This window comes from Astyanax mexicanus, chromosome 14 (genome assembly GCF_023375975.1).
Source record: "Astyanax mexicanus isolate ESR-SI-001 chromosome 14, AstMex3_surface, whole genome shotgun sequence".
Classification (NCBI taxonomy): domain Eukaryota; kingdom Metazoa; phylum Chordata; class Actinopteri; order Characiformes; family Acestrorhamphidae; genus Astyanax; species Astyanax mexicanus.
In genome coordinates this window covers 45355891-45381966 of record NC_064421.1, presented here as the reverse complement: position 1 = coordinate 45381966, position 26076 = coordinate 45355891, and the positions used below count along the sequence as shown (strand labels likewise).

The following is a 26076-nucleotide window of genomic DNA, read 5'->3' as shown; positions in this document are numbered from 1 at the left end:
TCACAAACTGTCTGTTTTCCAGCTGAAATATATGAGCTATACAGGGCAAGGATATTAAAACCAGCTGAGCAAACTCAGTCCTAGCATTTGCTCAGTTCCTAAAAGACTAGGTAACTTTCACTTAAATTTTTAGTTTTGTAAATATGTTGCTTTAAAGCACAAGAGAAAAATATTTGGGCTATTATACAATACTAAAATCAGGACATTCATTCACAGCCACTCAAACAGAGTATCTCACTCATATTTTATTCTGTTTTTACATGAAGTTTAATGATATTTTAAGGACCTGTGTAATGCCCACGCGCACATCTCGGCTCACAGAGCTTGTGCCCTTCAATATGTCTCCACTGGCTCGCAGGAAGCCTGGGCAACCTCGAAGGAAACCACCAGACACCAATTCCATCACCTCCTCCAGGCAGCTCCGCTTGGACCCAGGCCTGGGAGCTGGAGAAGAGATAAAAAAACGTATTAAGAATAATATTTCACATTAATAATTTAATATTCTGCTGGCATTTTTCTGTGTATTTATTGTAGATGGAATGTAAAGTAGAGCGTCAGCATAATAATGAGTGCCATGCTAATGAAAAATGAGAGAATACAAATACTAAACAATAGTGTCCCAAGTGCTGACCACTGCAGAACATCAAAGGCAGCACCACATAAGGTTGTCTGCTTTCCATTACTCACAAGCTGCTGCAGAGTATTCAAATAAGATGAGTAACATGCATAAAATTTACATTACAGTATAAAATACAGCTGTAAGATCCAACAGAATAAGGATGAGTCGGTACTGATGTCATCATCATTTCCTCTAAATCCAGTCTATAAAGGATGTAATTGCTTAAAACATACTCTTGTAACTTATACTTAAGAAATATTTCCTGCACCACGCAATCTAGAGTTACTAAATCAGCTCTGCCTACATTATGCAATGAGCTCAGCCTACCTATGGCTTGTTTGGGTTCGAGTGCAGAAGCAAGCAAGGCACCCAGCAGCTTGGAAACACAAACACGAACGTCGTAGTTGGAGCCCTCAAAAGCTCTGAAACAGAGCGCGGCCACATTCTCCAGCTCCGTGGACCACAGGAACACTGCCTCTCTCTGCAGCTCCAACAGGCACTGAAAACACAGGCATTACATCACAGGCACATGATGATGATAATATTAAATGTAGAATGCATCAAATACTAAAGCTAAATATATATATATATATATATATATATATATATATATATATATATATATATATATATATATATATATATATATATATATATTTTTTTTTTTTTTTTATAAATATTTAAAAACAGTGTGTTGGAATAAAACCTTTGCGGCAGCACAGCGAACAGCCATGGAGCGATCAGTGAGGCAGGCGCGAGTGGCTTTATAGATGTCTCTGTGACAGGGCACTGCGCTCACCCCCAAGCCCTTCAGAATCTTCTCTATACACAGCATGATTTCATGTCGTCCCTGAGACTGGATGCACAAACAAATTTAACAAATTTAGCTATTAGGATATATACCCTTTGATAAGGATTTGTCTGGACAGAATGATTTCTAAACTATGGGTGTACAGGCGCTTCTCAAAAAATGTGAAAAAGTTCATTTTTTTCAGTAATTCAGTTCCAATTTTTTTAAATAATATATAATATAGATATATTACAAACAGAGTGATCTACTTTAAGTGTTTATTCCTTTTAATGTTGTTGATTATGGCTTACAGCCAATGGAAACCAGTATTTCAGAAAATCTGAATATTAATAAGACCAACAGGTACTTTTGGCAGTGTGTGCAGTGTGGCAAGTCCTGCTGGAAAATGAAATCCACATGTCCACAAAGGTTTTCAGTCAGTGATTGAAATCAGCAAGTTCCATTAATCAAATGATTAAACAGGAATATATCATTAATGCTGTTAAAGAAATATTAAAACCAGATACAAAGAGAGGAGAAACATGAAGGTGATTATAAAGTTTTGGCTGATCAGTGTAATGTATATGCAGAGCTTTTTACTGTATTATAATATCTCAGGGCAGTTTTAATGCTTCTTAAATTAGAATAATAAAATCTTCTGACACAAAAGACACATAGGACGATATGCTTACTTTAAAACATATAATCACAATATCGGTATTAAAAAGTCAAATGTGTACATGATGGCCTAGTCTGAATTGATTTTGGTCAATTTTGAATCGATTCAGAACTGTCCACGTTCAAATCAAGATGCGGTATGAACTTGCTCAGGACTAAACCGAGATTCTGTTAAATTCTTACCTCTGCATTCTTCAAGGCTTTAAGGAGGTTTGCCACAGTCTCCTTAAACAAGCTGATGAGGAGGCGGCCCAACTGCTCATACATAGCTCCGAGACAGGCCACAGCTGCCCTGTGAGGAAACAGCACCGTTCATTTCTTAACCCTGATGAATTGCACAGGTGCTATTAGGCTGGACTAGGCTGCACTACATACAGTGCAGCATGGCTTTACAGACCTACTATTCAATTATTCATGCTAACAGCTTCAAAAACACAGAACAGACCATCAGGCTCTACAGTCAACATCTCAGACACTACGTGACTACAACTAGCAAGGACTAGGTGGAATAAAAAGTGGATTTATGACGGAAGACTCACAGTCGTGTAGGCAGGAAGCTGGGCGAGTCATCTTTGCTGCGAATGATGTCATTGCAGCGGTCCACAGTGAGGCTGGAGGTGAAGGTGTCGCCCACTCGATATAGCAGAGCCAGACATTGGGCCAACAGCCAGCGTGTGGAGGGACCAGGAGAACCTGTTAGAATGGCCGTAAGCTGCTCCGCTAGCTGCTTCTGGTTCTTCCTCACATCCGCCTAACATACATACATAAATACAACACACAGGAAAATACTTAAATAATAATAATTATTAGCCAATCACATTCAGGGTCAGAACTAACTGACATAATTATTATTATGTCAGTTAGTTCTGACCCTGAATGTGATTGGCTAACAGGCGTTCTATGAGTGCCATTATCAGCCAGTAATGCACCGTAACCGAAGCTCTCCGTGTATTCCTCTGCCACATACAGGTAACCTAGAATATGATGAATAGCTATATCCCAAGGGTTATCCCAATTCTTAGGGGGAGGATTTCACCTCACCTTCTCTTTTATAGCTCTGTTCCAAGGGGAAGAGTTATAGTCAAAAACAAGGAGTAAGGGTACAAAAGAGAAATGAGATTGAGAAATGAGAATGAGAAGTCTTTACAGTGGTGTTAATTTATATTTGATTAGCTAAAGAGGTTGTGTTAACTACCTTCCAATTAAAAACAAGTGATGTGTTATATAACAGAAAATGTGTTATTTGTCAAGAGCCAAGCTTTTGCATACCATTTTATAGACATCACCAGACTAAATTCTGTTTACAATTTTAATTAAGTTCAAACAGCAAATAAAGATTTGATTTTAACCTCAGACCAGTTCCGGCCCTGAAAGATCTCATATAGAAGCAACACAAAGCTAGAAATTATGCTTCCATGAAAAAAAGGTGCATTGCATTACAAACACATTAAAAACAGACTCAAGTAAGGCATTCCCTTACTTGACAAAGAGACAGACAGAGAGACAGACTGCCATAGGGGGAAGCCAGGCAGCAACACAGGTGCTCCCTTCTCATTCTGTGTCTGACAGAGAGAAAGTATGCGTGTCAGACCGAGTTCAGCAAGTTCATTGTCTTCACTCACCCTGTCTGCGGCAGGAAGCAGCTTCTTCAGAAAACGCAGCCATTCAAAAATAAATTCAGCCCGCTGGTGTTCTCCTAAGCGGCCGCAGGCATCTTCATTTAGCAGCAGACTGTGGGCCTGCTCCATCCTCCTTCCCTCTACAGCTCTCCAAATGACCTCAGACCTGCTGAGTCAATGCTCCTGGCACTGGCACTCACTGCATCATTCCTGAAAGAGATCAGCAGAAAATGATACAGCCAATAATATGGATGGATAATCACAGTAAGTAATATTTGTGGTGATTTAAATAGTAACCTGGTAAAAATACAAATTATTTTCTGTGCAAACATCATAAAATTTAGCCAATTAGAATTAGCAATATTCAAAAATCAAGTATCTGGTTCTTTTTTTGCAATTTTGAGGATACACTGTTTTTTATTAACATTTAATACCATCTTGTACTATGTGGTCAAAAATAAACCTGACAGTGCCTTATCAGACTTTTTTTTTCCCATCATTTTATCAGCCAGTAAAACACTGACCACTCTAGGCATCCAGTATAACCAAGATCTTAATACCATGACCAAGCTGGGTGAACAGAATGACAGCATGACCAAACTGGTAGGCCAACAAGACCAGAAACCAAAAGTTGGTAAACCAGCATGAAGAGCATCACCATCAGCTTCTCAACCTCTGTAGAACATCCAAAACCAGCAATCAGAAAAAGCTGGTCTTCAGTGAGATTTTTTATTTATTTATTCATAAAATGTAGCTGCTGGAAACAAAGTTGACATTCTCCTTTGTAACAGAGGTGTACAGGTTGCATGTGTTAATATTCTTTAGTGTTTACTAGGGCAATTAGATGACATAATTTACAACGTTAATTTGACAATCACTCACTCAGTTCAAACAAATACCCTTGATTACATTATTAAGCTTAAGCATAAATATAAAGGCTAGGTGATAATGTAAAAAATACATTTAAAAACAAAAAAAGTGTTTTTATATAGAGAGTAATCAGAGCCCTTCAATCTTTCATGCAGCTTTTATAATAAACATGGTGAAAACATAACCTCCTTGTACTTCAGTTAGGGTAAAGTAAGAAATATGATGATCACTGCCACATAAGAGAGTTCTTTACAGATTTCTGACCGAAGCAAATCTGCAAAAGTTGCGGCCAGCCCTTAACCCTTTCAGACCCTACATCCATTACAATGGACATCATGTATTTTCTTTATTTTTGCTTAAGTTTTGTTGCACATAACACTATATGTCCATCAGAATAGACCATGAACCCACCAATGAACAAGTAACTGGAACAATGAAACAGTGCTAGAGCCATTAAGGCAAAGTAACAGCTTATCTTTTACTAATTTAATGTGATTTAGAACACATTTAATTGTTTTTTACACTGTTTAGGATTTATAAAATAAAAAGGTCAATATTAAATATAAAATATTACACACAGGCTTCCAATGCCATGGATGTACTTAACATTTTAGTTCACTGGATTTATTTGCTGTATATGTTTTTTTCTGTGCATTACAGATAGAAAGCAACATTCTTATATCCCTTTCCATTCCTTTCCTATTAACTTAAGTTAGGTAGGTTAACTATGTTTCCCTTGCTAGTCAGGCACCTCAAAACATTGTAGCTAGCTAGTTAGCTAACTATGTCCTTAGACGCCCACAGCTTAGACCCGCTAACTGGCTAGCTAGTTAACGCTAACTAATTAACTCAGCTAAGCTAGCTAAAACTAAAGTTAAATACGGTTAGTAGCACTAGCTAACTTAAATTAAAATTTCAGATATTTTGGCAGCTGCTTATGTAGCTACGAGTTAGTAAAGACCACAGAGAGAGAGGTAAGTTAAGGTTAACTAGCTGTTGGCTAAGCTAGTTAGCTAGGTAGCTAACTGAGTCCTCAGACACCCACCGCTTAGACCCGCTAACTAGCTAGCTAGTTAGTTAACGTTAACTAACGTTACCTCAACGCTAACTCGCTAAAAAGAAAGATAACTAAGCTCCGGTTCCGCCGTTTTACAACATATCCGGTTAGTGTCACTTTAAACTCAGTAAAGTTATGGATACAGATATTATGGCAGTTATTTAGTAAAGACCAAATAGAGAAGTAGCTAAGCAAGTTAGCTAACGCTATGTTATTCAGTTCCATAGATGTTGTGGAGAATGCTAACCGCTAACTAGCTAGCTGGCAGCGTTAGCCAACTGGCATCAGATGTTTAACTATATGAATGTGAATGAACGCAGTGTTCGAGTGTTATAGTGGTGAGCGCTTGAATCTTACCTGCCATATAATTAAATCGCCGCTTCTCTACCGGAACGATTCATTTACAAATCTCCTGAATCCGTAATCCTGCAGAACATCGCACAGATGCGGGAGCATATGCTGGAGGAGAAAGTGTTTTAAACTGAGAGAGAAGAGACAGACCCCCTACAGATCCAGCCTGTCCGCCAGAGGGAGACCTGCTCCCGGTCTCACGGTGAGGCGAGGGGAATCCTCTCACACACACAAAAAACAAAAACACAGTGAAGGGATTCCCTCAAAATACTCTGTTTATCACAAGCTGTTAAACGCTAACCACTACAGACCTCGACAGTCACATACTTTTTATTCACAGACCAAAACCAGGTTCACACTACACTAGTTTTTGAGTCGTCAATCGTTGTGCTGTAATCTCGAGTCCTTCAGACTTTTGTACTACAGGACTGATCTGCCACACAGGGTCACAAATTACACTTTTCCCCTTGTGGGAAATCATCAACTCACCTGACTGCACTCCAGAAACACGTGAACTAAACACATGAGCACTAGCAATGCCATGCCAGAGAATCTCTATAGAGGAGAATATGCACTTGCAATGAGTAGCCGCTGCTCCTGACTCCTAGTCGTCGACTGAGTCAGATATTAAACATGTTGAATATTTGCCGGGCACAGTGTTGGGCACTTTGAAAAAGTAATTAGTTATAGTCACTAGTTATTTCTCCAAAAAAGTAACTGAGTTACTCCACTATAAAAGTAACTACTTACCAGTGAAAGTGACTATTGCGTTACTTTTGTGTTACTCACCCCTGTAACCCCCGTTTCTCTGATTGGCTGAAGACGTAATCTTACTATACCTTAGCCAATCATTGCTTAGGTGGTTATCTCATCCTCCCCTCTTTTGTGACTCACACACACAATGCACACACACTTCCCGCCTTTGCCTGTATGCGCGAAGTAAAAAAAAAAAGTTAATTGAGCGGCTAAAGTAACGTGAAGTAACGAGGTGTCAGAAATGGTTATGGCATTATAGTGACAGTCAGAGTAATTAGCTAGATTACTCGTTACTGAAAAAAGTAACCGCTTTATTCCCATCACTGGCTCGGCGAGCATCCTTTAGTAGTTCACACTAAGCGACAGTGCGAGCCAAAAGAGATCCCCAATTTGCCTCCAAGCAGAGTTTTTGTTGGCAATCAACGAAAAACTGTCGGCGACTGAAAAACTGGGCTAGAATCATGTAGTGTGAACAAGGCATAAGATTTTCAAAGACTGCGGATCTTGCAGGGATCACTATTTGCAAGACTGTAACCTAACTAGATTCTTTTTCATCCATGTCCAATTCCGCAAATGGAAAAAAAAAAAAATCACCAGATTAACCTATTATCAAATAATTGTTAGTTGCAGGCCTAAAATGTAATTTTGACTAGTTATATGTTATTACCTCTCTGTAGTCACATTTTACTAGTAGAAATTCAGGTTACAGATAATTATATATAATTCATTAAATTAAAACAATTATGTATAATTGTTTGTTTGCTGGCAGAAATTGTAATCATAAATATGTACGTTGTAATTTTGACTAATATTTTTGCTGTAGAAATTTTCATAATTTTTACTGGTCAAAAATAATAGCAATATCTTAAATTAGCATTTGTACTATTCAGAATTTAACTTGTTACTAGTGAATAAATAATTAAAGTGTGAGTGATATCTGGAATTACAATTATTAGTAAAAAAATATTGTAGATATTTGTATCAAGTTTTACTAGTAAAAACGTAACTATAGACAGTAAGATTCGAATTCATTATTAACTATTGACTAGTCAAAAAGACATTAACAACATTAAAATAGGTTGTCTGAAAATGTCAACTCAGAATGATTTAATAAAGCTGATATCTGAAATGAGAGTTCATACTAGTAAAAATTGCTAAATTGACTCCTGGTGTCATTTTTGGATTTAACAGCCTTATTGTCAGAAATTATGTCTGTTCAATTCTTCTGCAGGTTTTGCAAGATTTTTGACTGCTATCATTAAAGTTCTTTATTAATTGTAGCTAGTCTTTTAAACAACAGTATCCAAGCAGGTCTGAAATTACCATGGTCCACCCCCATCAGTATCAGATACCATTTGGCCCTCTTAGCCTTTTTGATATAGGCATGTTGCAATAGAATAAATGCCAAACGTGCAGAAGCATAGTGTATGAGAGGGGAATTTGGGATGAAGTGTGGAGTATCAAGACCTGTCACAATATTATAGTTTTAGTGGACAATATACTTGTTTAAAAATGATTGTGATATATATACGCAACTATATTAAGGTAAGCAAAATGACTGGGGTTGTGATATTTTATTGTATAGTAATGTAATGTAATGATGTAATTACCAAAGTACAAATCCAGAGGGTTTTCTGCTTTCTACATTACCACAGAAGAAAACAGAGCATCAATATTTAAAAGGGTTAACACCCACTTCTATTTTCAGATTTTAATTAGATAATCAGACTGGAGATCACCAGTTGGACTTATGAACAGTCAGCTGCACCAAAGTTCTTTGAATCTTCAAAGCTTGTGCTAAAACTGCTCAAACATGCACTTGTGTAAGCAGCTAAGTAAAGATCTGAAAACAATAGCAATCAATGCCCACAAGGCAGAAAAAGGCTGTGAAAAGAGAGCAGAGCGATATAGAACAGTGTGTACTGTTATTTAAAAATGTCTAGGGGATCTAGTTAGTATTTGAAGAAAGATGTCTTGTTTAAAAATAAAAAAAGACTTTTTCTAACAGCCACATTGGTGATTCTGATGTGCTAACATGCAGAGACAAAATAGACAGGGCAAGAAAGAAAAATTCTTGTGATTTATTTTATTAACATTATTCACAACCTTTTTTTAATAATACAGATTTTGAAAACAAATCCAAATACTCCACTTTAAAAATTGTATTTTAAACTGATTTTGGAGCTTAAATATTTACAGAATTGTCCAAATAAAAATAAACTAAAAACTCCAACTTTCCAGCTTTATTTTACTGTTTACATATACGTGTTTTATTTAGAACTCCTCCATGAAATAATCATCCTCCTCCTCCTCATCATCTTTTGTTGATGGAATATCTTTGTCGGACAGCATGTTCCACACAACGAAATTATCATCTTCAGCTGTAAAAAGAAAAAAAATGTCAATCTAAAGTTTAGAGCAAATGTTTGAAAAGAATTATCTTGATATGAACTAGATTAACTTACTTCAATTTACTTTAATTTACATTACATTTAAAGCAACCATCTGTAACATTATCTTATAATAACCGCTTTTGCGACTTATTATAAGATAATAGGAAGAATATCATCTCCCTCACTGTCTCTTCAGGCCAGTCATATCTGCCATGTAACTATGTGAAGCTGCATAAGACCTCTCACAAGAACTGAGTACTGCAGAAGTTTTTACTCTTTGTCAGTTCTTTTGGTCCTTTCATGGAGCCCAGAAGCCAAAAAAATAAATGCCAATTCCCTGTTTGATATATTATTTTGTGCAATGTGTTTAGGTTATGATTATATTTTTATGGGTAAAAAAAAACCTCTAAAAAATAAATTACTATGCAGAAACTGAAAAGCTTGAATTGCACAAAAACAAGTGTGCGAAATCATTTTTGGCAAAATAAGGCACACATTCGTTAATTTTCCCCAAAATCGTCAGCGCACCTTACATATTAATTTTGCCAGTCAGGTTGTAAGGAGCAGTAAAGCCAGGATAGGAGCAGTATATCGAACTGTATTCTGTATGTTTATCGTGTCTACTGGTTAGCCGCTAACGCTCCAGCCTTAGTGCTGGAGTAATTCAAGAATCTAAGCTTACTGTAAAGCGCTTCCATTAATTTACCATTTAATTTACCCAAATAAACAGTTTTCAGGACAGAAATCTGTGTTGATTAACATCCAGCGCTTCTTTAAAGAACAAGAAACTTGTTTTTTATTACTTTTTTATTATTATTTTATTATTTTACTATAGCCAATCTGTTGGTTTCACACACAAACTGATCCATTTTGTTCACAATCAATAGTATGTAGTTTTGCTTTTTAAAAGTGCACATACCGACGCATCTCTTCTTGGTTTTTTTTCCTGATGAAACTGGAGTAAACTTCTCCTCCTTAAAGAAAAAATAAAACAAAGGTACTTTTAACATAAATTTAACTAAGACAAAATAACAAAAAGATTATTTATTCTACACTGTTTTAAAAACACAGGAGAAGTGGTACATTTGGTACAGTAATACACACCTTTGAGCTAGCCTTTCTGCCAGGGTTGCCATGTTTTTTAAGCTTCTGTAGTTGGTAGATATACTTATCATTGTTTTTCCTTAAACAAAAAAAAAAGTAGGAGAAGTTAAAATGTCCATTCTAAAGCATGCATCAATTCTGTAAATATGTAATTTTATAAGTCTTGTGTTTACAGTCAACAAGCATTTTAATTACATAACCAGAAACATTAAAAAGGTAACTTTCCATATATTTGCCAAATCATACATTTCATACAAATGCTAAAAGACTCTTTAGGAAAATAGAATAATAAATGTGGTAATTACCTATTGACAGACCCCAACATCCCTGGAGTAATATGCAGACACTGAGGAGTTTTTACTGAGTTTGTACTGAATAACCTTGAGCTTGGTGTTTGTGGATTCTGCAGCTGGTTAAAGTCTGTCTCATCTCCATTTGTAGACCACACAGGCAACTGCAGTATAAAAGAAATAAATGAAAAAACAAACAAACAAACAAAAAAAACATTAATATTCAATCTTAAGTTTCTTTTTTAAAATCAAAATTGTATTAGTCACTAGGGCTGGGCGATATGGCCCTAAAATAATATCACAATATTTCATGGTAATTTTGCCATAAAGATACTCTTGGCGATATGACAAAACATTGAATAAAAAAAAATCAAGAATAAACTACTGCAACAATATTTGCACAATATTTCAGGGTATAATTCCGTTGATGCGATATGGGAAGTGACAACAGCTACTACAGACTACTAGTCACAACCCATAAAGACATTTTACTTAATGTTTTAGCTAGTTTACTGAGAATATAGCCAGTATATTGTCAATAAAATTATAGAAATACTCTTTTATAATACTTTTACTGAAAACTCAAAAATAATTTAATGTGTACACTCAAGGGGCTTTGGCCCCACTCTTCTAGAAATTCACATCTATAAGCTCCTAGTGTGACTAATAGTCTGTTAAAAAACATAGAGGAACTAGTCACGTGCTGAGGGTGATTTTCTTACGAATTTGAAAGGTGAAATCCTTATTTTTAGTCAGTAAAATCACTCACTTTCTCCTCTAAGACGTAGCATGGAATTGCAAGTAAATGTGCCAACCAACATTAGTTCATACTGCACAAATTAGGACTAAACACGGAAAATTATCCAAGATTAACCTTAACACTTTAAATATTTCAATATATATTTTTGTCTGCATGTATAAAGTGTCAATGCTTGCCGTATTGTATTATATATACACCATATGTAGTAGTATTTATATTCTAACTTGTGTATTTTGTATTGCCTGTTTTGTTTTCTCTCAATTTATATATATATATATATAGGACAGAAAAAGAAAGAAAAATGAATAAGGTATTTTCACCTTGATCTGTTTACTGTGCATTGGTGAACCAGTGAATACATCGCCATGGTCGTCTTTGGGCATGTGATCCAAGAACTCCCACATCTGTTTCCTCCTCTTAAGTGTTCCAACCTTGGCAGTAATCTGAGCCGTTTCCTTTTCTGCAAATTATATTAAATACATTTGTACCAGAATACTCACACACTTGCCAATTGAATGGAACGTTTGTTTTAAAGTTGATCTGCATTAAGCACAATCATATTATATGTTACTATGTTATAACTGTAAAATGTCAAGTAGATTACCAGTAGTTTTAATTAAAACAATACAACCATCAAAAATTAATGACCTGGTTCTTGAGACTTAGGAGCCTTTTTTTCCTTTTGCTTTCCTCTCTGTTTTCGCTTGGTTTGGTAATGTGCAGCGTACTGCTCCTGGCACTCCTCAGCCGAACGGGTGCCGACGATAAGTGCAACATTTACCCAGTACCCACTCTTGTTCTTGGGCAACGCATTTACAGCCCTGGACAGAAAGAAATAAACAGACTTTAAATCCCAGTTCATAATTTATGTATGAAATCTGTAGATAGTACAGTAATGTTATGCATACAACACTATATATATATATATATATATATATATATATATATATATATATATATATATATATATATATATATATATATATGTACCTAAATGATCATTAATTATGTGTTTGCAGGAAATTTGTGATCTTGTTAAAAGACTGAATAGTGCCATTACTTATCTTAAGCTACAGGCATTTATAGGTAGATTTTACCAAAACTTTTACCAAGCATACTATATTATAAATAAATGATCACACATGCCTTAAATACACAACAGAATGACTTACTCATTAAGTTTTTGAAGTTCTTTCTCTGTCCATTTTCCATCTGAAGCACTTTGTTCGTTTTCACTGTGTTTGCTGATCTTCTCATGTGTTTTGCTCCTCTTTGATTGTTTCGGTTTCTTATCAGAGACTTCTGGCTCGTTTGACCGAGCATCAGCCACCTCTTCGGGCTGCTCAGCCTGTGTGATCTCTGGAGAAATCGGTCCATCCGTTTCTCCGTCAGATGTCCCCACAGCATTTTTCCGTCTTGTCTTCCTTTTCATACGTGGTGCCTTCTTTTGGTCATGCATTTCCAGGTCTGAAAGGACAGTGTCAACATTTTCTGCATCCACAATGTAACCATCATATTTCTGAGGCGCTTTTCTTTGCCTTAGAGATTTCTTTCTGACATTTTGATTTTTTACTTGATCCATATGAAAATCTGAATCTTCTGCCTCAGAAGAAGTGGGAGAAAGCAGTTTGGTTTTATGGACCACTTTCTTTCTGCGTGCCTTTGGTGGGTCAGGAGGGGTGAACACATCTTTCACTTCCGTACTTCTGTTCTTCACTCTGGAACGTGTGTAGGGAGAACTTGTGTCATCGGAGTTAGAGCATGCAACTGAAAACGACTCACTCTGAAGTACTTTCTTTAGATGCTTTTTGACAGGCCTGGACTTCTGGATTTTCTCAGAGCTACTGAGAGCAAAAGTACCATCTTCAGGCGAGGACTGGGCATGTGGGACCAGCATAGAGCCCAGTGTTACTGAGTGAGCCTCAGACACCTCACACTCTGAACCTGTAGATGTTTTCCCTCTAGACACTGACCGTCCTCTCCTTAAAGAATATCTCTCAGGCTGAGTTTGTTGAGTTGGGGGTTGTTTTGTGGCGCGGTCGGGAGCAGAGTCAGAATTGGAGACAGAATCCTGTGACTTTCGTGAAGCAACCTCTCCTGCTTTGCCCCCCTGAGACCTCTTTTGAGACAACTTATACTGTCGGACACGTCTTTTTGGTGCAAGCATTTCTTCTTCGCTGGCATTTTGTGTGTCTGTAACACAGGATAAATGATTTACATGAAAAATCAGGGTTTGCAAATTTAGAACCAAATTTTTCACATACCGTCATGCAACTAAAGGCACGCTCCAGTATACTGTATGAACCAGCATACTGCCCAGCACAAATTCTATATATCTACATATATCCACTACTGGAGTAAAATCAATGATACTCAGCATATATCATCTCTAGTAGATGTTTTTTTTTTTTTTTTAAGTTCTTCAAATTTTCTCCCCAATTTGCAAGTTCAATTACCCAACCCACTCATTAATACTCCCCTTACCACTAGTGACACCAGAAGGGTAAAGACTAGCAAACGCCTCCTCCAACAATTCAGACTCCGCCTCTTTTTGAACTGCTGCTGATGCGGCATTACCAAGTAGCCTCACTGCGCTAACGCTCGGAGGAAAGCGCAGCGACTCGCCAATTGTACTCTCTCTCTTAGGGCTCCGGCAGCCATTGGCAAGCTACATGAACAGCTTAGCCTGCTGGACCACTCAGAGCCCCCTAGTAGATGTTTAATGTTAATCGTTCACAATATTTCAATATGGTGGTGATATTATTGCATAAAATACTATATGGCCCACCCCTGCAGATGTCATATTTTACCATATATCACCCAATTCTGTTGTATTCAGTTTACGCTTTATTTTTGGTTATAAATATTTCTGTTACATTTTTACATTAGAACACTTACCTTCAGCTGGAGGTTTAGACACACTTGGCTGCTCCTTCACATTTTTTTGCGACTTTTTTGCAATCACCACTGTTTTTCTACTAGGCTTTAAAAACAAATAAAAATGACAATGTTACAGTAAAACCACAGATATTACATAATCCACTAATAAACTGTGCCAACATGTCAAATCTTAATTGACAATCCCCTACCGTGAATAAAATGGAGGTTGACGCATAATCCTCATGAATGGTAACATTCAAATCTGAGTCTATAATTATCCTGCCTCCTTTCCAGTACTCAAGAGGAGGCTTAATAAGCCTGCCACTGCGGGAAACCGTTGTATTGTGAGGCTGGGTACTGTCAGCAGGGGTAACAGAAGCTGAAAAATGGAGATACATTTAGCACATTTGCCCTAATTAAATTCATTAAATTAACTTTGTTACACAATCAATTTACTCAAGTCAGTTTACATTACATTTCTTCTTCAACTGTATTACAGATACAACAACTGTTATACATGCATTCAGATTAAAGTATTATGAGAAACATGCAGGACTGGCTCAGGAGTAAGTTCAAAGAAGTATTATAAAACATCAGAATTATTGAGAGACTTTGAGAAGCATTATTCCATTCAGGAGACTCACGTGTTACAGGTGCCTTAGGTTTAGGTTGTCTGGAATTCTGTTTCTTTGATTGTACACAAGGTGCTGAGTTGGTCCTCATTTTCTTTAATCTAAAAATAAATTAAATATTGCTTATTTCAGAAATAGTTATAATTAAACAAAACAAAAAAAATGCAACCAATGCAAAAATTAATTTAATTGTAAATTAATTTATAATTAAAAAACATACCCTCCTTGGCTTGCTAAAAATGTATTCAAGTGTTCCTTCCACATTTGTGGAAACCCAAAACTAAACTTCTTTAAAAACCACCAGGGAAATTCTGTGAGGTGAAATAAAACACATTAAAGTCAGGTTAAGTAAACACACAGAAACAGAATAAAATTAGGCTTAAAACCTATTGATAAATAACTGTAATGCTTACGTGAATTCTGGTTGTTGCACATCTTTCCAATAAGGACGTAGGTACTTCCAGATGCAGTCTTAACTACATTACTTGAAATTCGTTCAGTGATGCAGCTACTGTGCCACGGTATCTTGTTGTCCCTATGTATAAAAAAAGAACATTCTTAGCACAAAAGAGTAGGAATAAACAATATAGCAAAAAATGATAGCAAGAAAACTAATTCATTTGTGCACCACTACAGTTCATACACTAATTAATATAAAACACACGCATACAGCCAGGTCAATTAGTATTTGGACAACAATTATTGATGTTATTTTGCATCACAGCATTTGATGCAAACAAGGTGATGGTAAAGTGCAGATTTTTAAAAGCAATGTAATACGTTTAACAAAGAAAATACAGCAATTGTTTGTATAGTACCTTCATTCTCAAATGTCTCACAACCTAACAATCACTATTTTTAGGACCATCTTACTTAAGATTCCTTCTTTGAGGTCATGTAACTGTCTCTAAAATTAAATAATAATATTACATTTTTATTGCCTCAAGAAGCAGCTCTTTAATTTGTGGATAACAATACAAATCAGCTTACAGCCCTAATGGCTACCATATGCAAATTCATCACTTGGAACTCATTCAGACCTTTTATCTCCTTAATATTTGAAGAAACAAAAAGGGAATAGGTTGCTCCTGGCCCTTAAACTAGGTATCAGTAAAAAGCCCAAGTAGTGTAGACTTTGGCACAATGTAAGAGATTTATGAAAATATTATAAACTGTTCAGAAATAAAACAATACAAGTTTGTGGGAGATGTAGCCATTTTCTACTTGTACATATAGAGTGTACCAATGATTAAGCATGGTAGTAATGGTAAAATCAAATATTGGCCAGTTTTTGAAGTGGCATATTAACAAGATCCAAAAGAACAGTTTTTTTTTTGTGAAAAAGGGGTGGCACTTGCTACCTGACTGGTTAGCACCGGCCGGACTGGTTAGTTCTAAAACTTGTTGGTGCTTGTTGGGGAAAAGATTATTTCCAACACCTGTCCTAAACCCCAAAATTGGCATGATATTCAAGTGAATGGTGAGTGTATTAGTCCTTTCTACACTGGGTAGAGTTTATTTTTTTTAAGATTTAGAATTTTTAATGAGATAAATGAACTTACACGCGGATACCATCAACAACAAGGTCTTTGTTTTGTTGCAGCTTCAAGACCCATTCTCTTAAATGAATGCCCTTTACCTAAAAACCAGAATCAGAGACACAATTAATTCAGCAATCTAAAGAAACAAGTAGGAAAGTATCATTTTCATTAGTAAGGTGACACTTCATTTTGATGGTCCCAAGATGTATAACAGACACCAAAATGATTAAACTAGTAAATAAAATCTAAATAATAGACATCCACTATTCCCTGCTTTATTTGGTGTTGCTAACTGAGGTGCCACAGCAAAGGTTTGCATGTAGTAGTAATGTTAATATATTAATAAAGAAAAAACAAACACACACAATATAAACAGAACAAAACACGTAGAATACTGAACATGGCTTAAATCTAATTTCTGCCTTTAAAAATAAAAGTTAGGAACATAATGCTGTTAAAAATACGACTTTTACAGACAAAAGGTACCATCAAAATAACATACCATTATTCTTCTTCTTCTTATTATTATTATAAATAAAAATGTTGCACTCATATTTGCAAGAAATTTATTAGCAAGTCAGCTTAGATTTTAAAAATGCTAATTAAATTCTCTTTACTTACACTGGCCTTTGCATTCTGAGTTTCATCCTCTTCTTCTGTTCTGTTCTGAGGATTTGACCGAAAAGCTGCAGCTTGCTTTCGAGGTATTGAGATGCGAGGAGAATGTTGCAGAAGAGGATCATCCAGCACATTAGGAAAGCCCTGAATGGGCGGTTCTAAAGGGCCCCCTGGGCTTCTGGATATACGCTCTGGTCTTTGTTGCACTGCCTGGTTGTTTGCAGGTATGGCGTGAGATTTCTCCACAGTACAGTCTTCCATCTCTTCAGCTCCATCTGAATAATCCCTTATACTCGCATCACCAAACACACCACGCCGGCCTACAATTTAACAAGATTTATAACAATAACTGAAACCAAATGTGATGCAACTTATTTTTATATCTTCATAAAAGGTGAAAATCAGTACCTTTATTTGTGATATTTTGTGAATTGCTACAACCATTCTTAACATGCATCTGCTTCATCCTCCCCATGTGAACAGATAACTCTTCAGGAGACAGGCCCTCCATCAGAATGTAAGGCTCTGTAACAATACAAAATATTTAACTTGTTAATGATATCTACATACTTTCCTATATTATAAATAGGGGTGGGCCATTTCATATTGTACGTCATAATATAAAAGCAAATACCCATAAATATTGTCATGATATTTTAGGGCTAAATGAGCCATTAGGGTACCACTTTTTTACTTTTGGTAGCAAAAGAAAAAAAAATCACACTGTTCTAATTTCCCATTAAATATCTACTAGATTTTACTTTAATCCTGGATATATGGAGTGTATTATTAAAATCATAACATGTAGGATCATTGACGTCTGATACAATCTGGTGAAAATCTCAATTAGGGGTGTGCCAAATACCATATTTTTCGCACTATAAGGAGCACTTAAAATACTTTAATTTTCCCCAAAATTTACAGTGTGCCTTATAATCCGGTGCGCTTTATGTATTAATTTGATCAGTCAGGTATTAAGGAGCAGTAAAGCCACTCTGCTGAAGTACAGAGTTATACAGGAGATTCAGTTTAGCATTACCCGCTAAGCACTAGCCATACGGCCATTTAGAGATCAGCATTATTGGCCTGCAGTCTGCTACTAACCCTGGTTAGCACTGCTGGAGCAGTATTAGCATTAGCCGCTAACCCTGCTAGCCATTGGCCGTTCAGAGGTGAGCATTATTGGCCTGTAGTCTGCTGCTAACCCTGGTTAGCACTGCTGGAGCAGTATTAGCATTGTTCACCAACCCTGCTAGCTATTGGCAGTTCAGAGGTGAGTATTTCAGACTGTAGCCTGTGCCTACATGGGATGAATTGCTAGCGGATATCATCCTGATTTACCAAAACACTTCCTCAGTGTAGCGCTGTCGGACGGCAGTTAGGCGGCATAAGCGGTATAAACCCAAATAAACTTTTTTTTTTTAAGAATTACAGTTTTGTTTACTTCACTTAGCTTAGCTTTAAATGTCTTGGAAATATGGCAACACCCCAGTTTCTAACAAGTGCCGCTTAAAATGTGCCTTATAATCCAGTGGGCCTTGTGTATGAAAACAGACCAGAATAGACGTTCATTGATAGTGCGCCTTATAGTAAGAAAAATACGGTAGCTAGTGTAAAGCAATTATCATATGCATACCTCTCATTAAATCCTTCACATTCCTGACACGACTCGCCCCTTGCTGCTGTTGCCCCTTCTGCAGTTTCGTCGTTGTAAACACATTTTCGGCAGATAGTCTCTCAAGCACGACGACTGGCTCTGAAGAAACAACAAAGGTAATTAAGGCAAAATGCTTTTTCAACTTGTCCGCTTATAACATAAAATCAAATCAAGATTTTTCTAAACAAAGATGGAATGACATACAACTAACCATGAAATAAATCACTATCACTTCTGCCCCCTTGTCTTCCATCTACATTTGCTGCAAGCTCTTCTTTTGGCGATGGGTCTCCTACTTCCCATGTCATACTTGTGGACTCAGGAGGTGAAAGTGTGAGCACATAAGTTTCTTGGTCTTCCTGCATGGTATCTTCAACCGGGGAGTGCTGTACCATTGTGTGTCGGTTTAGTGCATCATCCTTGCCCTCCTCGAGTGTCTGTTGTTGAACCTTTGCCTTTAGCCTGGCAAAAACTTTGGCTGGCGTGTCAGTGAGCGATTTAAATACAGGGATAGGTGCTTGACGCTCAAGAAGTTGGTCATCTGTCACCGTGGAGTTGATAGTGCTCAGCTCACAGGGAATGTGTGGCCCTGAATCAGCTGCATTCTGCACCGTGGAGTTCAGTACCATTAGGTCCTGCCGTCTAGTTCTTGTGTCTGTAGCAGGTTTGATCATACGACCTGTCTTTGCAATCTGACATCCAGGAGTGCCATGATAAGGTTTACGGTGCTGTGGAACCGTGTGATATTCTGATGATGAATGATACATTGGTTTACAAGCAAAATAGCCAGTCCAGTCATTTAATAACAGTTCTGGGATTTATCAGCAATGTCCTACGAGGAGGCTGAGAAACGGAAAAAGGAGAACAAGGGTTTAATTCCCATGTACAACCAAGATTATGGTTAATGCATACCAAATTAAGCAAACTAGGTGTTTTAAAAGGAAACAAAAAAGTGTACAATTGGGATGATTACTGAGGGAAACAAGCATGGTTCTTACTTTAACCCAAGTAAACTGTCGTTCTGGGGAAAAAAATGTTACATTATTTTTATACTCGACTCAATTAGTTAGCTAGCTAACTAACAACATCATGATGACAAAATAACATAAAAAAATGAACAGAAACAGTCTGCATTTTTTTTTTTTTTTTTACCAAGTAAAGTCGTTAACAAACCTGGTAACAACCCAGCTAAAGCTAACCAACAGCCTCGCGATTTCTAACTACTAAACCTACCCAGTACACCTAACGTACAGAACTTAAATATATAACTCTAAAGCGCTGTGCGGGTCTCTAAACTCATTATAACGAGATTAGATATATTTTGCTGTTATGTCTGAGAGCAGAAACTCACTCATTTCTTCAGCAGCAGCTCCTCGGTCTCAGCGAGCGGGGATTTTGAATTTCCCAAACAGCAGCTCTGTCGTCACATCCGCCAGGAAGTAGAAAAGATTTGATGATTCAGTTTTACTGAACCGATTCTGTTCAGTCGCTTCAAGGAATCAAAAGGCAAATGAATCAGAGAATGTGGCTTTTAGTAAGTTAGAGTGAGGCAGTGGTGAATTAAGTGTCATTAATTTACTGAAATATTTGTACATTTATTTTTTTTCTCCACTCCATTACATTTTCTAGTCAAATATGTAACTTTAACTCCACTACATTAAACTATTTTTTTTTATTCTAAAAAAGTATTTACTTTGCTAAATATGTGTGTAATAACCACTTTAAGGCGAAATTAGTAAAAACTAGTAAAAAACGCTTTATTATTTATTGATTTTTCACATTTGGCAAAGTATTTTTTGTTTTATTTCCCTTTTTTCTACGTTTCTATTTCTACCCCTCACAACCAGATTTCGGTTTTCTGACTGTTTGAGGCGGAATCAAACAAACAAACTCGAATGAATCATATTAAATGTGGGCGTGGCAGAAAAGGTGAATTCATTTTTTTATAAATGTATTTATTGACTTTTGCTTATGATATAGTTCAACAAAATAACATATACATAACAGTATACCAAAAATACAAATATATGGAAATATTACCCAGGTACAACATATCACAAATGCATTCAAATAGTAAACCTAACAAGCAAATAATTTAAAAAAGATAAGAAGAAAAACTAAAAAATAGAAATATAAAAAAGGGGGTTCAGATAAAATTGAAAAGCTTTGACATTTCTTTTTTTTTTTGGCGAAAGTTTGCCATGGTGTGTATATAATTATTCAAGTCTGAATAACATAGGGCCACCAAATATATATATGTTATATAATATATATTGAATTTTGAGAGGAATTCTCTTACAACCTTTTTTTTTAATCTAAAAAAAATGATGAACGCAAATAAGGTGAACTCAGATGCTGCAAAACAGGTTCAGTCCCGAGTCGATTCGGATTTTCTTATGAGCTGAAAGGAACCGACTCATCGGAACGAATCATTCACGAGTGGCTGACTGTCTGCACATGTGTGTTTACATGTGGCGCGTGCGCACGTCATCTCAGTAACTGGCTCTCCATCATCATCATCTATCTACAGGTCAGAAACACAGCGTGGAGAAACTGATCTACAGCTCCGGCTACATGTGTCTCTAGCTCAGCTCCTGTGTTTTATTTAAGCTGGTGAAGATAATGGTAGATGTGGGGCTGCCGGAGGAGGTGTGGGTCCATGTGTTCGGGTTCCTCTCCTCTGCTGATAAACTCAGCGCGCGCTCGAGCTGCAGGTTCTTCAGGAGGCTGATAGACCAGCCCGCCCTGTGGAGGAACAGCACGGTGTACCTGGAGAAACCGAGCTCCTACAGGTCGCACTTCTGGAGGACTCTGGGCCGGAGGAGGACCAGCTCGGCTGTGGTGCTGAAGGGGACTAAAGTGCGCGAGTGGACCGAGCTCGCGCGCCGGTTGCCCTGGCTGGTGTCGCTCACTCTGCGCGCGTGCGGTAACCCTGAAGTTCTGGAGGCTCTGGCTGAGTTTAAGAAGCTGCAGCGGCTCGAGATTCGCCTCTGCTGCTGCCCGAGCCTGAGTAACTCACTGACCGCGCTCTCACAGCTCACTCACCTGGGCTTCTGCGAGGTCTCCTGCGCTCCTGGAGCAGATATCACCGGCGCTGTGTCCCAGCTCTCCAACCTCACATCCTTCAGCTACCATGAGGGAAATAAACTCATCCCTAAAGCAGCTCTTCATAAACTACTGCGGAACCTGACCAACCTGAAGCGCCTGTCCTTAAAACTGCTCACCATGCAGGGCTCCCTGCCCTCTGATTACCTGTGTCCAGCTAAAACTAACTGGCAACCTGGTATGTTAAAGGTTTTCACTACAAACAGAACATCATGGAGCTCAAAAACATTTTTTTAAATATTTTTTCTAACTCTGAATCTAATAACACACACAGCTCTGGAAACAAATTAAGAGACCACCTCAGTTTCTGAGTTAGTTTCTCTGATGTTGCTGTTTATAGGCAAATGTTTAAATAAAATGAACATTGTTGTTTTATTCTATAAACTACGAAAAACCTTTATCCCAATTTCCAAATAAAAATATTGTCATTTAGAGCATTTATTTGCGGAAAATAGAAATAACAGAAACAACTAAAATGATCCAGAGCTTTCAGACCTCAAATAATGCAAAGAAAATAAGGAAATATTCAAAAAGTTTTAAGAGTTCAGAAATCAATATTTAGTGGAATAACACTGGTTTTTAATCACAGTTTTCATGCATCTTGGCATCATGTTCTCCTCCACCAGTCTTACACACTACTTTTGGATAACTTTATGCCTTTACTCCTGGTGCAAAAATTCAAGCAGTTCAGCTTGGTTTGATGGCTTGTGATCATCCATCTTCCTCTTCATTTATATTCCAGAGGTTTTCAATTAGGTAAAATCAAAGAAACTCATCTATTTAAGTGGTCTATAAATAAATATATATATATATATATATATATATATATATATATATATATATATATATATATATATATAGGAATGAATTAGCATAGAATTAGCATAAACAATGAAAATGATTTTTCTTTTTTTTTTAAATAAACAATTAAGATCTAAGAATTAGTTTAGGTAAGAGGAAATGTAGTAATTAGGTAAGAGTAAGTTGTAGTAATAACTTTATATAGGATCATATAAGTTTTTATAATGTTTCTTTTATTTATTTGGATTTATTTAGCAGGGGTTATATGGATGTTATAAATGAATATGATGTGAGAAGAACATAATTAGGTTTCTCTTTTCACAGGAGAGTCGAAGTATGAAACTCTAGGCCTGACCAGTCTGGAGTTGCTGAACTACATGGACCCTGTTCTCTCTTCAGGTGCTCTTCAGAGCTTTCCCTGCCTTACCAGTCTGACAGTTCAGTATAGAGACTGGGCGTCAGATTCCTGCCCGTGTCACCTCAAAACATGGCTCTCCACCCTGCCAGTCCTCTCAGAGCTCAGCATTTCTCGTGAGTTTGAACACAACAGACATAGACATGCATGCATGCTCTATATAAAGCTGTTTAAGACATTTTATTTAATGAAATTAAATCTCAAAATTTTAGTTTTAGGGTCTTGCTTCTGGTTGGTACATTGTTCTGAGATGACCAATAGTTTTATTTGAAAATGTTTTATTGTTTTCAGTTTTCTTTTGTTTGCTGGACACTGCAGCAGAAGTAAAGTGTGGATACATTTATAATACAATTTTTCGCACTATAAGGCAAATCGTATTATAAGGTGCATTATGTGACACTAGTAAGGAACAGGGGTGTCACCATGTTTTCCTACTAATTCAGCAGGTCTCACCACTGGGTGGTGTTGGTGGTCTTGGTGGTGTAACTAACTTAAGTAAAGTTGAGCTAAGTAAACAATTCTTCTTTTTTTAATTCTAAAAAAACAAAAATTTTCTTTTAAAGTCAAATGAGTGCTGGATATTAATCTACACAGATTTCTCTCCTGAAAACTGTTTATTTGGGGGAGTTAAGCGCTTCAGTTTATTTAAAGTAAGCTTAGATTTCCAGATTTCCACTAAGACTGGGTGCAGCAGCATTAGCACTAAGGAACGCTGAGTGTTCTGGTAATCCAGGGCAATATTATCTAACTTTTCATCCCACATGGCTTGTTTTGTTTTGTGCAGGTTAAAGTCCGATAATACTCACCTCTGAACAGCGAAAGAGCCAGCACTTAGCACGGTTAGCGGGTAATGCTAATACTGCTCCAGCTTTGGTGCTGGAGAAACTTCACTGAAACTCCTGTATAACTCTGTACTTCAGCAGAGTCGCTTTACTGCTCCATAATACCTGACTGGTAGAATTTATACATAAGTGTGCCTTATAGTGCGAAAAATATGATAATAATAATCCAACACAAGATGCATCACTTAATTTGCATTGATCATGCCATCTTTTTTGCAGGGGGGCATCCACTTGGGATGTATTCTGACTCAGTGCCGGGGACAGTGCGGAGCTTGTCCCTGAAAGGAGTGAGGACAGAGCTGAGGACTGTGAGAGACATGGCGCAGCAACTGCCAGATCTGTTGTTTCTTCACTTGGACCTGTACTGCCACGAAAAGCAAAACCTCATAGCTGAGGTTCCTCAGCTTTTCCCCAAAGTTCAGACCCTGGAAATGAGGTCAGACTTTGTCTTCTGTTAAAAACAGCACAACTCAAGGCCTTTTTATTTTGTAGTCACTAAATATTTATTCTCTTTTTTTTACTAGGCACCACAATGTTCCTAAGACAGAGTTTCTACAACTTGCACAGATGACCCATCTCAAACGCTTAGTGGTTCTGGACCCTTACATGGACCCCAGCTCTGCTCTTACTGATCTCACTAACAACCTGCACTTGCTGACGAACAGCAGAGTCCGTGTCATACATTCCTCTGAACTAAGGGACCGAAACGCCTGCCTTTGTGCACAGCACTAAAAAGGATTGAAGAAACCAAAAAGCTTTATTTGTGTTTTTCTTTTCTTTTGAATGTATGTGTTTTGCATCTTCTCTTTGAAAGCAGTTCAAGTTGAAGCACAAGTTATAGGCTGAGTGGACAGATACATCAGTCAAGCACATTATGACCACCTCCTTTTATTTCTATACCCATTATCCATTTTGTAGTTCTGTATTTACAAACTGTAGTTCCTCTGTACGCATACCGTATTTTTCGCACTGTTAGGTACACTGGATTATAAGGCGCACTAATCAATAAACGTCTATTTTCTGATCTGTTTTCATTCATAAGGCGCACTGGATTATGAGGCGCATTATGCGACACTAGTAAGGAACAGGGGTGTCGCCATGTTTTCCTTCTAATTCAGCTTTAAAGCTAAGTTAAGTAAACACAACTGTAATTCTTAAAAAACAAGCACTGAATGTTAATCTACAGAAATCATCTCACAAAAACTGTTTATTCGGGTGAGTAAAGCGCTTCTGTTTATGTACAGTTATCTTAGATTTCCAGATTTACTCTAAGGCTGGGTGCAGCAGCACTAGCGATGCTAATAAAGCCCGCTCAGCGTATCTGGCCTCACAGATCGAGATAAATAAAAATAATCCTAGAGCTCTCTTTAGTGTTATTTCCAAATTAACTAAAAACCAGGCAGGTACTGAACCTCAGATTCCAGCCATTCACACCAGCAACGATTTTATGGACTTCTTCAATAGTAAAATTGAAAACATTTGGGATAAAATTAAACAGATAAATATTACATCCTCTCTGTCATCTGGTCTGGCTGATCTAGAACAAAACCCTGTTACTGAAGTTAGGTTGGAAGTCTTTAACCCACTTCCACAGCTAGAACTAGAGAAAATTATCTCCTCTTCAAACAGCACAACCTGCACACTTGATGCTGTTCCCACAAAATTACTAAAACAGGTACTACCAGATATAATTAAACCTCTGTTAATGATAGTAAACTCATCGCTCACCCTGGGCCATGTACCCAAAGCCTTTAAAACAGCTGTAATTAAACCTCTGATCAAGAAACCAAATCTTGATCCTAGTGTACTGTCTAACTATAGACCTATTTCAAACTTACCCTTTATTTCTAAGATTTTAGAAAAAGCTGTAGCCCAACAACTTTGCTCTTACCTGCGAAGAAACCAGATGTATGAAAAATTTCAATCTGGATTTAGGCCTTATCACAGCACTGAGACAGCTTTAGTTAGAATAACAAACGATCTACTTATAGCCGCCGACCAAGGCTGTGTTTCCCTACTGGTACTTCTGGATCTGAGCGCAGCCTTTGATACAATAGATCATACTATCCTTTTAGAAAGACTAGAGAACATGGTCGGTGTAACCGGAACTGCCTTAGCATGGTTTAAATCATACTTAACCGATCGCTATCAGTTTGTGAGGTTAAATGATATGTCTTCCAGTTATACCAAGGTAAGATATGGAATTCCACAAGGCTCTATATTAGGACCGTTATTATTTACATTATATATGCTCCCACTGGGCAAAGTTATTAGAAAACATGATGTGAATTTTCATTG

At 37.1% G+C, this 26076-nt stretch overlaps 3 protein-coding genes across 4 annotated transcripts in view; 1 reads left to right on the top strand and 2 right to left on the bottom strand.

The window, feature by feature from the left end:
* heatr5a (HEAT repeat containing 5a) overlaps positions 1-6183 on the bottom strand; it is a 35088-nt gene extending 28905 nt beyond the window's left edge. For both annotated transcript variants that reach the window (XM_007257900.4, XM_015608041.3), the window contains exons 1-7: positions 5991-6183; positions 3710-3916; positions 2627-2838; positions 2271-2379; positions 1326-1475; positions 947-1118; positions 287-444 (exon numbers count right to left, since the gene is read on the bottom strand). In XM_007257900.4, the coding sequence (XP_007257962.3) occupies positions 287-444; positions 947-1118; positions 1326-1475; positions 2271-2379; positions 2627-2838; positions 3710-3835 (927 nt within the window). In that variant the 5' untranslated portion in view covers positions 3836-3916; positions 5991-6183. The remainder of the gene's footprint in view (positions 1-286; positions 445-946; positions 1119-1325; positions 1476-2270; positions 2380-2626; positions 2839-3709; positions 3917-5990) is intronic.
* Positions 6184-8811: 2628 nt separating this feature from the next.
* Positions 8812-20066, bottom strand: mis18bp1 (MIS18 binding protein 1). Its single transcript, XM_049463540.1, has 18 exons — positions 19967-20066; positions 18827-19458; positions 18595-18714; positions 17367-17483; positions 16962-17278; positions 16362-16438; positions 15213-15334; positions 15020-15110; positions 14812-14900; positions 14377-14546; positions 14186-14270; positions 12460-13480; positions 11936-12108; positions 11608-11747; positions 10543-10691; positions 10238-10316; positions 10053-10107; positions 8812-9121 (listed from the first exon to the last, which is right to left on the bottom strand). Exons 2-18 carry the CDS (start codon positions 19380-19382, stop codon positions 9015-9017), a joined length of 3468 nt encoding a protein of 1155 aa, XP_049319497.1. The 5' UTR covers positions 19383-19458; positions 19967-20066; the 3' UTR covers positions 8812-9014.
* Positions 20067-21061: 995 nt separating this feature from the next.
* im:7136021 (uncharacterized) lies at positions 21062-24802 on the top strand. Its single transcript, XM_007257898.4, has 4 exons — positions 21062-21898; positions 22846-23052; positions 23998-24214; positions 24303-24802. The coding sequence occupies exons 1-4, from the start codon at positions 21238-21240 to the stop codon at positions 24508-24510; spliced, it is 1293 nt and encodes a 430-aa protein (XP_007257960.3). The 5' UTR covers positions 21062-21237; the 3' UTR covers positions 24511-24802.
* Positions 24803-26076: the final 1274 nt, after the last annotated feature.

What these genes read in the sequence shown, in the direction of transcription:
- mis18bp1 (XM_049463540.1), bottom strand. Translation starts at nt 19,382, where the DNA reads ATGTATCATTCATCATCAGAATATCACACGGTTCCACAGCACCGTAAA. An exon ending in ACAAAATATCACAAATAAAG is followed by an intron (nt 17,279 to 17,366) that starts GTACTGATTTTC and finishes GTTAAATTGTAG; the next exon opens with GCCGGCGTGGTGTGTTTGGT. An exon ending in TGCACAGTAAACAGATCAAG is followed by an intron (nt 10,692 to 11,607) that starts GTGAAAATACCT and finishes TTTATACTGCAG; the next exon opens with TTGCCTGTGTGGTCTACAAA.
- im:7136021 (XM_007257898.4), top strand. Translation starts at nt 21,238, where the DNA reads ATGGTAGATGTGGGGCTGCCGGAGGAGGTGTGGGTCCATGTGTTCGGG. An exon ending in TAAAACTAACTGGCAACCTG is followed by an intron (nt 21,899 to 22,845) that starts GTATGTTAAAGG and finishes CTCTTTTCACAG; the next exon opens with GAGAGTCGAAGTATGAAACT. An exon ending in CTCAGAGCTCAGCATTTCTC is followed by an intron (nt 23,053 to 23,997) that starts GTGAGTTTGAAC and finishes TCTTTTTTGCAG; the next exon opens with GGGGGCATCCACTTGGGATG.